The following is a 17,047-nucleotide window of genomic DNA, read 5'->3' on the forward strand; positions in this document are numbered from 1 at the left end:
ACATGTTTGAAGCTAAGATGATCCAATTTATCCGTGTTGAATTCAATTTTATGTGATTTTTACAAGTGAGGGAAACCTGATCGTCTCTTATGATACAATGCCTCTTTTCCGCATGGTTATTGGCTGTCATACCATTTGAAGTAAGTACCTATCTTTGAAAATTCATCAAACATATATACAACTCCTATTTTATGGAATTCATTGCTGTCTAATAACCAGTAACACATTCTGGCTAAATCCTGTCAAATCTGGTTCTGGCAAAATAACCTTTCTGATGTTACAAGTTTATGAATCTGAAAGGTTTGAAGCATGGCCCTAAAATGATGTGCCTTGTCACATCCATCTTAATTGCAAGTTTCCTGAGTAATGGTAGCGTGTATGTGAGATTTGCCTCATCACTCACGGAGAAATACCTCATTAACCTCCAACTTGTGCAATAGAGGCTGGAATTACAATTATGACATTCAACTCGGAGGAATTCATACTAATTAGATGAACAATGTGGTCCCCGGAATGCTGTGAGAACAACCCTCTAGCATGAACCGCTTCTCAAATTGAATCGCAGGATTCCGACTGTAGAGTTAGTGATTCCACTGTGAAAGTCTCCCAAACTATCTATTACAACTGAAAAGTATAATTAGCTCCCCGGCTTGTGGGTAAATCAGCTCCTCACATTCTCTAAGTTGGAAATACTGGCAGAGAAATCTCCGAACAGCTGCAGCTTCAACCTCACGTTGTCTTCTCTGCTGAGAGATTCTACACTATCGGCTTTTTTACGTAACTTTCGGACTATTTCTATACCATTGTAGCTGTGAAAAAACATGGGGTGTAATTTGATGATGTCATTTCTGAATAGTTTTGTTATGTTTGCGGACATGTTCGTGACAGTATCTGTCATTGTTTTCCTTTTATCATCTTGTGATACAAGTTGCTGATTCGTATCTGACGTCGCCAGCTCAACAGTGTTATTTTCAGGGGCATTATATTTATAGATTTATTTCTTTGCGGAAACTTTGAAGCAGCAATCAGTTTGTAATGTGTACAATTTATATTCTGGGGATATTTTAGTCTTTTAGATAAAATGCTTGACAGAGAAGGCAGTGTAGACCTGTATTGAATAAACATTTTGACTTCCACTCTAAGATGTTCTGTATACATATGGGGAGATTAATACCCTAGCACTCACTCTCACTCACTCACTCACTCACTCACTCACTCTAGCGCTCACTCACTCACTCACTCACTCACTCACTCACTCACTATGGGGACACTGATAGAACTCAATGGAACAAGGGGACCAGGCAAATGGAGGGTGTATGTCATCCATGAGACATAGACTGATTGACAGTCCTATTTAGCAGGGAACATTACAGTCCTTGAAACACTGTTTTGTCTGCTCGACCAGTTTGTGTAATCTATATCAACCTAAAGGTTAATAATTACTTGTATCACATAAAATCACACACTCACTTACATGCTCTAGCACTCACTCTTGTACTCACACACTCTCGCACTCTCTCACTCTAGCACTAACTCATTCTGCACTCCCCCCACTTTACCACTCCAGAACTCACACCAGCATTCACCCACTCTTCATATAAGACAAAGCATTCTTCTACTCACTCACTCACTCTAGCACTCATTCACTCTAGCACTCACTCACTCTAGCACTCACTCGCTCTAGCACTCACTCACTCTAGCACTCACTCGCTCTAGCACTCACTCACTCTAGCACTCACTCGCTCTAGCACTCACTCACTCTAGCACTCATTCACTCTAGCACTCACTCACTCTAGCACTCACTCGCTCTAGCACTCACTCACTCTAGCACTCACTCTAACACACACTAACTCACTCTATCACTCACTCACTATAGCACTCCCTCACTCACTCACTCTAGCGCTCACTCGCTCTAGCACTCATTCACTCTATCACTCACTCTAACACACTAACTCACTCTATCACTCACTCTAACACACTCACTCTAGCACTCACTCTAGCACTCACTCACTCTAGCACTCATTCGTTCTTGCACTCTAGCACTCATTCGTTCTTGCACTCACTCACTCTAGCACTCACTTTAACACACAAACTCACTCTATAACTCACTAACTCTAGCACTCCCTCCCTCACTCACTCACTCTAGCACTCACTCACTCTAGCTCTCCCTCACTCACTCACTCTAGCATTCACCCACTCACTCATGTCAACTATTACTCACTCATTTTAGCACTCACTTTAGCTAACGCTCACTCGCTCTTACACTTCCACTCCCAAGTGACAATTTGACGAGTAGTTAGTGGAAAATAAATTGTACACCCTATTATTACAGATGCTCAACTACATTTGTTTGGAAAATGGTAAGGTTGATTACAAAATCTGAACTCATTGACATCACAAATAGCCGAGCAAATGGACTTACCCATGCTCATCAGCATCCAAGTGAGATGGAGCTACAGAGTTGCCCCTAATTGCTCCACGGGGAGCCAGGGGACTCCGAGGGGCCATCTGGGCAGGAACTAGCTCCAGCTTCCTGGGATTACCGGGATTTTGTCATACTCTGTCACAGTTAATGATGCCACTTTTAAGACTATTTACTGTCATCACATGGCTTGTGGGCTTAGTTGTAAGTTGGTATTATTTCCTCCTAAATGCAGGGGAAGAGCTGGAGGTATTTGGTCCTGTGTTAAAGGTATATGGGTTTTGTGGTGTAGTGAAATGCTTGAGGTGTTTTATTCTGTGTTAAAGGTATATGGGTATTGTGGTGTAGTGAAATGCTTGAGGTGTTTTGTTCTGTGTTAAAGGTATATGGGCATTGTGGTGTAGTGAAATGCTTGAGGTGTTTTGTTCTGTGTTAAAGGTATATGGGTTTTGTGGTGTAGTGAAATGCTTGAGGTGTTTTGTTCTGTGTTAAAGGTATATGGGTATTGTGGTGTAGTGAAATGCTTGAGGTGTTTTGTTCTGTGTTAAAGGTATATGGGCATTGTGGTGTAGTGAAATGCTTGAGGTGTTTTGTCCTGTGTTAAAGGTATATGTGTATTGTGGTGTAGTGAAATGCTTGAGGTGTTTTGTTCTGTGTTAAAGGTATATGGGCATTGTGGTGTAGTGAAATGCTTGAGGTGTTTTGTTCTGTGTTAAAGGTATATGGGTATTGTGGTGTAGTGAAATGCTTGAGGTATTTTGTTCTGTGTTAAAGGTATATGGGTATTGTGGTGTAGTGAAATGCTTGAGGTATTTTGTTCTGTGTTAAAGGTTTTTGGTGTCTGAGTTTTAGTACAATGTTGTTTCCTGTAGGCATTTTGTTGTGTGTAAAAGATTATAAGGTATTTGGGTTGAAATCCCGCTTCAGATATTTTACTCATTTAATATTTATGAACTGTTTGTTTTATTGGCTTTAATTAAATTCCCAGACAGCGGAAATTCTGAAGATGCAGTCAGCAATATTCTAGCCGGCTGTAAATAATGAGTCTGGGCCAGACCAACCATTTGTTGATACTGTGTGCAATGTCCCATGCCGCTGGGTGTACGCAGACACACAGTTAACCAGGTCTCTTACAAGTAACAGTGGAATACTGGAGACACGGGGCGGTCGGGTAGCCTAGTGGTTAAAGCTTTCGCTCGTCACGCCGAAGACCCGGGTTTGATTCCCGACATGGGTACAATGTGTGAAGCCCATTTCTGGTGTCCCCTGCCGTGATATTGCTGGAATATTGCTAAAAGCGGCGCAAAACCAAACTCACTCACTCACTGGAGACACAAAGTGCATTAAGAGTGGTTGTTTTGTACATGTTCTTCTAAGGTTAGGATAAGGGTGGTTGGTCGTTAGAAATTCCAGTGACAGTAGAGTAGGTGATCTTGTGTAAATTCCAATCCATAAGAATGTACGGCCTCATTATTAAATCAGATGCACCACTTGATGAATGAACCAAACATCATCATAAACACAAAACTATTTCTCCTCTGTACATTAGAGTCTGAAGGAATCTTAAGCAAGAAAACTGTTTAAACTTACCTTTGTGAGTCTCATATGACAGTTGTTAAAGTCAACTTCTGAAGAAGAATTTTTAGGAGCTCTTCTATCATTCACATACACACACACACACACAATCACACACAATGACTGTCTCTCTCTATTTCACACACACACACACACACACACACACACACACACACACACACACACACACACACACACACACACACACAAAATAACACACAGACCGTCTCTCTCTATCTCACACACACAGAAAATCACACACAGACAGTCTCTCTCTATCTCACACACACACAATAACACACAAAGACAGTCTCTCTATCTCACACACACACACAATAACACACAGACAGTCCCTCTCTATCTCACACACACATACAATCACACACAAAGACAGTCTCTCTCTATCTCACACACACAATAACACACAGACAGTCTCTCTATCTCACACACACAATCACACACAAAGACAGTCTCTATCTCTCACACACACACAATCACACACAAAGACAGTCTCTCTATCTCACACACACACACAATAACACACAAAGACAGTCCCTCTATCTCACACACACACAATAACACACAGACAGTCTCTCTATCTCACACACACACACAATAACACACTGAGACAGTTTCTCTATCTCACACACTCACAATAACACACTGAGACAGTCTCTCTATCTCTCACACACACACAATCACACACAAAGACAGTCTCTCTATCTCACACACACACACAATAACACACAAAGACAGTCCCTCTATCTCACACACACACAATAACACACAGACAGTCTCTCTATCTCACACACACACACAATAACACACTGAGACAGTTTCTCTATCTCACACACTCACAATAACACACTGAGACAGTCTCTCTCTATCTCACACACACAATAACACACAGGCAGTCTCTCTCTATGTCACACACACACACACAATAACACACAGAGGCAGTCTCTCTCTATGTGACACACACACACACACAATAACACACAAAGACAGTCTCTCTATCTCACACACACACACAGAATAACACACAGACAGTCTCTCTCTATCTCACACACACACACACACACACAATAACACACAGAGGCAGTCTCTCTCTATGTCACACACACACACACAATAACACACAGAGGCAGTCTCTCTCTATGTGACACACACACACACACACACACACAATAACACACAAAGACAGTCTCTCTATCTCACACACACACACACACAATAACACACAGACAGTCTCTCTCTATCTCACTCACACACACACTCACAATAACACACAGAGACAGTCTCTCTATCTCACACAATAACACACAGAGACAGTCTCTCTCTATCTCACACAATAACACACAGAGAGTCTCTCTCTCACATATACACATAGAGTCACAATCTCTCACACACACACACACACACACACACACACTACTAGTCCCTATGATTCCTTAACTATGGGGCAGTTTGGCAAGGATGATTCATTATTTTAAGGACTAGTGCCAATTTCTGACACTGTCTTTTGACTTCTTTTCTGACCTGGCTGAAGGGATGAGCCTGAATCTTTACATGGAAACATCAAGATGATGCAATAAAACACTACGAATATACCCTACTGAAGTGTCTGAGAGGTCAGTCCAGGGACCCCTTCCACAAAGCAATCGTAGGGCTGATGTGATCGTAACTCCCATACTTTAGCATAGACTTACGGCTGTCGTAGCGCTATGATCGCTTTCGGAAACGGGGCCCAGTGCACTTTATTGCCTCACAGATATCACAAACAGCTCCTGAATATTTTTATGAAGGAGATACTCGACTCGAAGGAAAATAAATAATATTAAACTGTCAATATATGAAATATAAAACTGCAGGAGTTCGTGCTAATTCCAGTAATTTTGCAAGTGAAATATGCACTAGGTAATCAGGTGACCTGCTAAATCACAGAAACCTGCCGAGACTTGAATTACATTCAATCTGTATGAAGGATGCCAGTTTGATAATGACATCAACCTCTACCATGTTATGGCTTTCAAATTCTAAATACATGTTTCTAGATATCATAAGTGGTTTAGTATGTAATGAAATCATTATATTATATTTATGTCATGTTAAAACGTTATCACATGATACCCACATATTCCAAACCTTCATTCAATTTCGAAAATACTTGAAACTTTCATTAATACTTCAACTATTCTGATATATGTATTTATATGCTGATCATGACTGCCCCCAAATAGACACTCATGATTCTTGTTAATAAGGGGGTTCGCCAAGTTGTCAAGGCGCCACAATTCGCTGTGTAGAGTTGGGTACCTTGGGCATGCCTGAAACCTATGATCTTGTGTTTGACTCACTCACTCACTCACTCACTCACTCACTCACTCACTCACTGTTTATAACATACCACAATATTTGAGTCATGATACGATACGAATCAGGATACATAATTTTTGCTGTTTTTGAATATATTTCTCCATGCTGCATGTGGGTTGGCTGAAATGAGGTTCCTGTTAATAAACTCTCATGACTGGCAAATTTAGACTTGTTCAAATAATATAAAGTCAATGTAGGTTTTCCTCATTTGTGTATGCACAAGCAGAGATGCAGAAAATATGTACATTAAATCCTGAAGTAGACAGACCCCTTAAATCCTAAAGTAGAAGGTACCCTTAAATCCTGAAGTAGAAGGAGGCCTTATATCCTGAAGTAGACAGACCCCCTTAATCCTGAAGTAGACACGTCGCTATATAAGTGCAATAATCTTGGACGCGACGTTAAACCCAATTTCACCATCACCTGAAGTAGACAGACCTCTTTAATCCTGAAGTAGAAGGACCGCTTAAATCCTGAAGTAGACAGACCCCTTAACTCCTGACGTAGACAGACCCCTTAAATCCTGAAGAAGGTCCCCTTAAATCCCAAAGTAGAACGATCCCCTTTAATCCTGAAGTAGAATGATCTCCTTATATCCTGAAGTTGACAGAACCCTTAAATCTTAAAGTAGAAGGACCCCCTTAAATCCTAAAGTAGAATGATTTCCTTAAATCCTGAAGTAGATGGACCCCTTAAACCCTGAAGTAAACAGACCCCTTAAATCATGAAATAGACAGACCTTTTAAATCCTGAAGTAGACAGACCCCTTACATCATGAAGTAGAACGATTTCCTTAAACCCTGAAGTAGACAGACCCCTTTAACCCTGAAGTAGACGGACCCCTTAAATCCCGATGTAGAGGACCCCTTAAACCCTGAAGTAGACGGACCTCTTAAATCGCGATGTAGACGGATACTTTAAATCCTGAAGTAGAAGGACCCCTTAAATCCTGAAGTAGACGGACCACTTAAATCCTGAAGTAGAATGATCCCCTTAAATCCTGAAGTAGACAAACCACTAAAATACCGAAGTAGACTGACCTCTTAAATCCTGAAGTAGAAGGATCCTTTAAATCCTGAAGTAGACAGACCCCTTAAATCCAGAAGTAGACGGTCCCCTTTTATCCTGATGTAGATGAACCCCTTCAATCTTGAAGTAGAATGATCCCCTTAAATCCAGAAGTAGACGGTCCCCTTATATCTTGAAGTAGACGAACCCCTTAAATCCTGAAGTAGAATGATCCCCTTAAGTCCTGAAGAAGACGGACCCGTCTGTTTGTGGCCCTGTTGCCATGGCCCTTTTATTTTACACCTGATGATCTTTCTTCTAGTATTGTGAATAAATGTCATTTTTGAAGATTTGTTTGCCCTTATCTTCAGATAGATGATATAAAACAACTTACAATTATCATCTTGCACCCTAACCTTGGTGTTACCTCATTTTGTACTTATCTCCAAAGTGGCAAATTGGCTTCTACTCAAAGATGGCTGACCTTACCCCCACATAACACTACAGTATCCAAAATTACAGTAAATTTGACATGTTCTGTGCTGAATCTTTCCATAGATATCACGTTCATGGATTGAAGATAAACAGCATGTTAATAGCTAAACCTGCAACATTGTGTGGGTGGCAGTTCATTTTCTAACTCAGATAATAAAATGTTATAATTCTGGCTTGTTCATCATAGTTTATTGATGGTACACTCATTTACAAGATATATCATCGTTTATCTTCCTTTTATCCCTATGCTTAACTTGGCAATAATTGTGACAGCTTTATCTCAGGAAATAAGCCTCCGCCAAGAATACACAACTCAATTTTAAGAGATAGTAGTTACAAGCATACAGATATAAATGCTTTACTTCACCGTGGAGCATTCAATCTGGTCCTGACAAGATGGCATACTATCTCACAGGGGAATATACTGGGCCACTTATCCTGAAAACTTTGCCAAAACTGTTAGATAAAGCTCAGTTCTCAATGAGGAAGCTGTCGTGAGAGGTGTGTGATGTCTATTGCCGTGTGTTGTCTGTTCGAGGATTCAAGCATATCTGTGTATCATCTGGAAAGACTGCAGCATATCAGGTGCCAAGATAGCACCTCTGCCAACAGATTTAGAGGCCTTGTCAATTCATATTAAATGCAAATTACCTTCAGAACTTTTAAAGTGGTACTATTTTGTTACTGTTTATTCAGAGGATTATTGTTTTTATTTTCTAAGCTTTGTAATTATTAGGAAACTGGGGATTATATTTTCTCAATTTTCCCAATGAAGGATAATAGTGACATCTCTAGCAGTATTAGTTTTGAATTACAATGTCATTAATTATAAATTAAGGAATGAGTGAATAAACTACATAAAAATATAAATATTTCGTTTTTAATGATTTTATTATAAGGTACACACGGTTATTATCTATCGTGAAGACGTCCGATTTTCGATCACAAATCACTTAATTTCGTTAATCCGACATACTCATTAATCCGACATGTGCAACCAACGATGTCGGATTAACGAGACTTGACTGTACATATTAATGCACTATTTTACAAAACTATTTATACACAGGTATGAGAATTTTTCATGGATCTGAGGAGTTCTGTGGATTTCATTTCGTCAAGGGTCACTTCTAAGATACATGCCATAACAATATGTGCATAAATGATATAGTCCCCCAGTCCCCCTGGCTAACTTTCAGTGTGTTTTTTTTTTATGATAACCATTTTCATCCCTGTGTATGATACGGGAGATATTTGGGGAGTTAAACTTTTTGTGAAAGTCAGAAATTTGTTAGATTTAATCAGTGACACAATATATTGTAGACTAAAAATATATGGCTTGAACATTTCTAATAGGGGCATAAAACCATACTCAATCGCTTTAAAAAATCCAAAGGGTTTCTTCTGTCTTATTACAACACTGTTGACCGCTTCCGTGGTCTAGAGGTAGAGCGTCCGCCCGGAGAGCGGAAGGTCCGCGGTTCGATCCCTGGCCGCTTCATACCAAAAGACGTTAAAAGATGGTACTTGTTGTTACCCTGTCTGGCGCTTGGCATTAAGGACTGCTAAAACAAGGCTGGTCAGCTCGGAGTCAGTATACTGTGTCTGAGTGGGGTATTAATGTTTAACTGTGGCATGGTATCTCAGTGAGCTAGCACTATAAATCGGCATCTGTCTGGACTAGTACAAGCAGCCACACACACACACACATGTGCATGCACATCGCTATATAAGTGCAATAATCTTTGACGTGACATTAAACCTAATTTCACCTCACCTCACAACACTGTGCTTCTGTACTCCTTGTGTTGACTGTCATAACAACAATCATAGGATTATCACAATGGCTGCTCTGTCAAGATAAAGTTCAAGATCAGAGATTGTTTGTTTGGCCCTGATTCAATTAGTTTACAGGCCACCATGATAAAAGCTCTTATATAATACAAAATGAATCCCTATTTACTCACTCCATGGATTGTTAATTTTAAAAAGTCCGTTTTCTCTATGCCTTGAGTTCGTTATGCTCCTTAAAATGCTTTCCCAAAGCAGAGCTGTGGAATGATTGATTAGGAGTTACTGGCTGATTAGAATTCCTGATTGTGAGAAGATATTTTTTCATGATGAAAGGTACCCCCTCTTAGGAAAAGAAAAAATAATATATCCTTGTCTTTACCATCCATATTTAATCACCATACACCAAGATGTGGCTGTGTGGTGCTGACATTATCAAGAGCCGAGATCCTCTGGTGGACGGAGCCTTGTCTTAGATAACTTGGAGTGAGCAGGGATGTTTTTAGAAACTTGGCAACCGGTGCTAAGGTATGCCAACATTTTTGTATTGCAGATTTTTGTATCATTTGGACAAAGTATTACTGAGGAACAATATTTACAAGAATAAGTTCTGGGCCCACTTACACAAAGCGATCTTAGCGCTAAGACTATTGTAAGCCTATGTTAAAGTATGGGAGTTACGATCATCTTAGCGCTAAGATTGCTTTGTGCAAGAGGGCCCTGGACTTGGGATTTTAACTCTGCCTTGAAGAGTCATGAAGAAATCCAATACAGATACAATAAGTGCAATAAGACTACACATTTTTTATTTTTCGGGCCCACCTCTCCTACGGACAAGCAGCTGGAAAAGAAATAAATTAAACGTTTAAATATTTATTTTTATTACGTCTCCCACAAGTTGTATAGACTAAAATATATAAAATGATATATATATTCCATGTCTACATCACTGTCGGTGATTCAAGAAGCCAGCTGCTGTTTTAACTCCACTGCAGAATGACTTTCATATGAATAAATAAATGATTGATATCGCTATTTATTTTTATTTCAACTGACCTTGTTTGGAAAAGCTGGAATAAATCTGCAAAACATAAAATTAAAAAAGTGTGGCCTAAAAATGCCAGCACATTATTCTGGAAACAATTTGCATATGTTGAACACGTAAGTGAATAAATTGGTATTTTGATTGAAAACCTGTCACAAAATGATGTTATCGGTATATGTTTTTTTATACATCAATTTGAGTTGTATGATTCTTAAAGGGGGTTGATCACCCCTGCAACGCCCAACTTTCTCTGATATTGGTGGCACATTGCTAAAAGTGGCATAAAAACGTACCCGTATCCACTCTTTCACTCTTAGAGTGAGTTTTACCAGAATTTAACAGCAGTCTGTGCCAAAGGCTTTTGGGTCCAACTTGGCTCTTGGCACTACTTCTTGTACATTTTAGTGTTATCATATGGTATTTGATTAGCTGATCTTACTAGTCTGTATAGAATTTTACAAGAGTCAGGCTTAGGACATGTGGCTAATGTCGCAGACTGGAACAGTATTCCAGTATTATCTTGCATGTCAGCTTGATGTGAGAGATCTTTTCCACCTTCAAGAAGCCAAGCAACACAGGTCTGGTGATGACAGACCAATGATTAAGATCGAGGGGCATTGAAACCACAGTCAGCAGGTCAAAAGTTGTTTATCATCTTAATTAAATACCGGTAATCATTTTTGGGTTACTGAATTCAAAAATATATCTGAGCAAAGAGAGGTTGTCATGTTTCGACCATGCAGTAGTTACCCTGGATAGTTGGGAGTTTTTCCTGTTCATCGAAGACTGCAATGTTGCAAAAACATTCAGATATTATCATTTCATTCTCATGAAGACTCTGTCAGAATGATTAATAACCATTGACCTTTAGGAGGAATCCTCAATGTGGCTGCTTGTTATATCTTACCGACTTCACAAGATCGAGGTTTACCGAGTACAAGCATGCGTTTTGGCAGCAGTGTGTCGGCCACAAGTGTGAAATGATTGTTAGCAAGCTGGTGGAACCACTGGAAAGCCATTATACATGTACTCGAGGAAGCCCACTACTTCCCTGAGTGGCAACTTTTTACAGCTATCCCCTTTCTCCTTATGTAAACTTTGTTGAGTTCAAAGACAACAGAAGTGTCTTCAAGCCGGCAGTTGGGATATGCCTCAGGGTACTTGTATAGCTTAGAAATTCCCACCATTAGCCCCTAAATGCAAACAGGGGCCAATTGAGACGAAGTCTAAATTTCATTTGTGCTGTAGACTAAACTGAAATTATAGAACAAAGGCAAGAGAAGCTGTTATGTGCCGAGTTGGTGGTAAGGTGATTTTCAATCTGGTTAGAAGAAGTTGTTCAAATGGTAATTAAAATTGTTATCTTTCCTTGTGATTTGTTTGTCCTGTGCAAGCTGTCTAAATGTTTTAGTATGGATGCAAGATGGGATAGTTTATAAGTCCTTCAGCTAGAGAACGTAGATTAATTTTACCTTTTGTTGCTTTTGCAATGGTTTATGGGACAGAGAGTTTTGTACGCTCAGGAACAAACTTTAAATCCTCCAGCATGTACAAGACTTGATGTGTAGGAGGAGCGATGCCCTTTTGGAAATATGCAGTTTTGTTTGTTTTGTTTTGTTTATTGTTTTTTATTGTTTTGTTTATTGTTTTTTAATGCTCCACTCTCCAATATTCCAGCAATATGACATCAGTGTGTAAATAATCCAATCTGGACTAGACAATCTGGTGCAATTGAGATACAACGACATGCAATAAACTCAGCATGACAAGCATAGGTTGCTGGGGACCTATATTCTCACCTGGAATGGACAAAGTCAATATATTTGTAAGAAGGGTTTTTATTTTTTTAGTAATCTTTTGAAATAGGTCAATATGAGGTGGGGAGGAAAAGTTATCATATTTTATGTCAGCAGCAGAATATTAGATTGGACCATGCTCCCACAAAATGATGTTCCCACCAAGTATGACACTTGATTTGTTCAAGGGGTTTAAATCCAATTTTCAATATGGCTGCCATGGTAGAGACTGATTTAGACATTATTGTAAAAGCCGGTTAAAATGCCATACCCAGCCTTGACTTGCACCTTCTACCCTGATATCGTACTTTAGTGAAGTCAGGAAACATTTCCCTTCTTTTGGGTCTCTCTCAAGTTAATTATAAGCTGTTGAATTAGATGTTGAATAATTAAAATTTTCAATCAGTATCCAGCCTATTTATCTCAATAGTACAAAGATGAAACTACCCAATACACAAGGAACTACAGGGCACACAGACAGCCAACCTGCAGCTCAAACATAAATTGTTTACAGCGGATGAAAGATTGAAAAATTGAATGGACCATGTTTGCGTCATAACGGGCAGGGTTGTTGAGACTTGAAGACCTTGCTTTGGGATAATGCTTCACTTGAAATTTACACTCGTGCTAAGCTTTGCCAAAATGCTTTCTTGATTTCTATTGGAACTTCCGTCTTGGCAGTTGATGTTTGTTCCAGTGTCTAAACTGTTGATGTAATGGATTTCTTTGCTTCCCGTCAGTGACGTATTATCAACTCAGGAGTTGGGCGATATGCACAAATCTAGACTAGAGGGGTTCCTACTCTTGTAGGTTGTCACAGGTGGTATGTCAGTGAGTCTGTAGGGTATTGCACTATTCCATGTAAGGGTTCATTCACCTTGCAGTTTAGTCTGTCATACAGACCCTGAGTGAGTGAGTGAGTTGGGTTTAACGCCGCTTTTAACAGTATTCCAGTTATATCGCGGCATGTCAGCTTGACAGGGCCACCCGTGCCCCCTACAGACCCTGAAACAAATATTCAAATATATCTAATACAGCCCATGCAAGCCAAGATCCAGTGGTCTCAATTTGGATTTCATCTATAGCCTGTGTCATTCAGGTCTTTCCTCTCACAATTAGGTGACATGCTGTGAAATAACTGAAACAGGGGCATTGGGTACAGATGGTCCTTTGATGCCAAGATCCATTGGTCTCAATTTGGGTTTCATCTATAACCTGTGTCATTCAGGTCTTTCCTCTCACAATTAGGTGACATGCTGTGAAATAACTGAAACAGGGGCATTGGGTACAGATGGTCCTTTGATGCCAAGATCCATTGGTCTCAATTTGGGTTTCATCTATAGCCTGTGTCATTCAGGTCTTTCCTCCCACAATTAGGTGACATGCTGTGAAATAACTGAAACAGGGGCATTGGGTACAGATGGTCCTTTGATGCCAAGATCCATTGGTCTCAATTTGGGTTTCATCTATAGCCTGTGTCATTCAGGTCTTTCCTCCCACAATTAGGTGACATGCTGTGAAATAACTGAAACAGGGGCATTGGGTACAGATGGTCCTTTGTTGACAAGATCCATTGGTCTCAATTTGGGTTTCATCTATGACATCTGTCACTGAGGTCTTTTCTCCCAAAATAAGGTGACATGCTGTGAAATAACTGAAATAGGGGCATTAGGTAAGCCTAGTGATTTAAGTGTTTCCTAGACACAGAAATGTTCTCGTTCCATTCCCTACAGGGTGCAGTGAATCCAATTCCGAGTTTCACATATCTTTGCTGGAATATTACTTTAAGCTGTACCCAGTGCAGATCTGGTCATTAGAATTGGTCTGTAGCAACCTATGCTTGTCGTAAGAGGCGACTAACAGGATCAGGTGGTCAGGCTCGCTGACCAGTTGCGTACAATTCAATGCTCATGATGTCTCGATTATTTACAGACCTTTGTCATATAGTAGGAATATAAAAGTAGGGGGATTAAACAACAAACAAACAAACAAACAAACAATATAAGGTGTGTCAAACCATACCCATTCACTGTAGCTAAAATTGTGTTCAACGGTTATTCATAACCCTATGTGGGGGCGGTCGTGTAGCCTAGTGGTTAAAGCGTTCGCTCGTCACGCCGAAGACCCGGGTTCGATTCCCGACATGGGTACAATGTGTGACGCCCATTTCTGGTGTCCCCCGCCATGATATTGCTGGAATATTGCTAAAAGCGGCGTAAAACCATACTCAGTCACTCACTCATAACCCCATGTAACCTACACAGTGTTTCTTCTCCTTGCAGATCAACCTCTACCTGCTGTCCAGAATTCTGTACGGCCTGATGAAGCTAGGAGTGAAGCGAGGCTACATCCCCCAGCCTAAGAAGGATCCCTTCCCCATTTTTGCTGCAGTTGTGTGGGGAATAGTACTGTGGTTGTTTGAGCATGAGAGAGACACTCTCCAGCCATCTTTGAAATCGTCCATGACATACCTCTATGATGACAGCAATAAGTGGCGAGACTTCAGGGACTTTCTCCTTTATAATAATGACAAAGCATGGTAGTGTTTTGGTGCCAGAAATATGCTACACATTATTTGCTAGGGATATCAGCTGAAAAAATATTGTGTGTGTTATTTTGAGATCAGTGTTGAATTTTTATGTTGGAAAGGGTTTCAATATCTCATGTTTGTAGAAGTGAGGCAACTAAAATGTGGATTGATTGGCCAAAATGTCTATAGACTATGGACGATGCTTTTAGCCTGACCATCTCAATTATCAATATTTATGGCTTAACCTACAGCTTAAAATAGGTCCACAGCAACCTGTGTTGGTTGTGAGAGGCAATTAGATGGATCTGATGGTCAGACTCGGTGACTTGGTTGATGCTGTGTCATCGTATCCCAGTGGCGTAGATTGTTTGTTCACAATATCAATCACTGGATTGTCTGGCCCAGAGTGGATTCTTTACAACCAGCATATTTCCAACAAAAACAACTATACCTGTTGTTGTAGGTTTTGCCAGAGTGGTAAAAGTTGCATATCTATGACCCAAGGGCTTTCCTCCATATTAAGCTGCCATCATATAACTGAGATACCATAAAAAGTGCCATTATACAGGAACTAACTCAGGACTTTTGTGAAGAACAAATTTCTATTTAGCTGGTATCCCTGGCAATCGATGTTTTGTAAATACATGCTACATCTACATTTTAGGAGATAGAAGGTGTATATACTACATACAAATGAAAAAAAAAATGGTTTCAGAGATTTGTAGATATTTTCTAGATTATTTCCAATTTTCACAATTTCTTACATATATTTTTTTTTTACGTCACGTCAAATGTTTTGAAGCTTGATTATTATCAAGTTTTGCATTATTTACAGTTCTTGTGATAAATTGTTCCTACAGGTACCACACAACCGTTATAATAAGTTACTTCTGTAGGTACCACACAGCGAGTGTGATATACTGTATATCTTGAAATTCTTGCGTCTCCAAATTAATACGATTGCCGACCCCTATCCAAGAATGCGACTCAAGATCAATGCAACTCCCCCCACCCCATCCTCAGTGGAATGATACATATCTTTACCTTAATCCAATCAAACAGCAAATAGCACTACTTATTAGCACCGAGTAAAGCACTTCCGAAATTACAAACAGAGTTTTTCTAAAAACAACACACAGTTTATATGTTTATTCTGTTGACTGGCATTAAGGAAGTTCAAAGGCAATAAACTAAATGAACCAACAGCAGTTCACTGATTGGAGTGGTCAATGATGTCTAGTTTCATACAAATGAGTAGCAGTGATAACTCGCCAAATGCCTATTGTGTATATCCTATTTTTTTAATAACATTGTTATATACTTGTTACAACTGCTGCTCAATAAACCTTTTTTGGTATTTCCGCTATCCAAAGTGTGCATTGAGGCCGCCTGATTGTTGATAGCCATTTTGGTGACATAAATGCGAAGGTACATTAATGCGAAGAAATAACTCGCATTTTTCGCATTTAATTCACGCTCGCGTTAATTTCAAGATCTACAGTACTCGGCTTTCTGCATGAAGATACTCCAGTTTACCAGACACCCTTGTGGGTGTCCAGGTTCTGTCATTTATAGCATGTCTCACATTGAGACTTGTCCCTCAGGATAACCCGGCATTTTTTACCTCATCAACCATGGATTAGAGATTAAGGTAGGGCTGCATGACGCTACTACATTTTCATCGTGTTTAGGCAAGCAAAATAAAGACTGTTTGTGGTTAACAAACATAAGATTTCACTGAATTCATTGTTCTTAGTTTCACATCCGTAGCAAGTAGTCAAGGAACTCTGTTAAGTTTAATTGATAAAAATTGCCCTACCCACCAACTCATCTTATCTGAAATGTTTATTTGCTTTTTGCCATATGTTATGTGTAAACTTCTCCAGCCAAACTTGCTACTAGAACTGTTGTGTGGAAGGGGTGTGTGCCAAAATGGTCCTTGAACGGTGGTTAGGCTACATGTTTTTATTACCATATTCGACGTAATAAGCGCCCAGGACACTCTCAAA

The 17,047-nt window shown here is 39.8% G+C and overlaps 1 protein-coding gene across 1 annotated transcript in view; it reads left to right on the forward strand.

Moving 5' to 3' along the window:
• LOC139462342 (peroxisomal membrane protein 4-like) overlaps positions 1-16,688 on the forward strand; it is a 37,615-nt gene extending 20,927 nt beyond the window's left edge. The window contains exon 4 of the mRNA XM_071243993.1: positions 14,791-16,688. Within this exon, the coding sequence (XP_071100094.1) occupies positions 14,791-15,051 (261 nt within the window). The 3' untranslated portion in view covers positions 15,052-16,688. The remainder of the gene's footprint in view (positions 1-14,790) is intronic.
• The last annotated feature ends 359 nt before the right edge of the window (positions 16,689-17,047 follow it).

This window comes from Haliotis cracherodii, unplaced genomic scaffold (assembly GCF_022045235.1).
Source record: "Haliotis cracherodii isolate W230 unplaced genomic scaffold, xgHalCrac1.p SCAF_15, whole genome shotgun sequence".
NCBI classification, from domain to species: Eukaryota; Metazoa; Mollusca; class Gastropoda; order Lepetellida; family Haliotidae; genus Haliotis; species Haliotis cracherodii.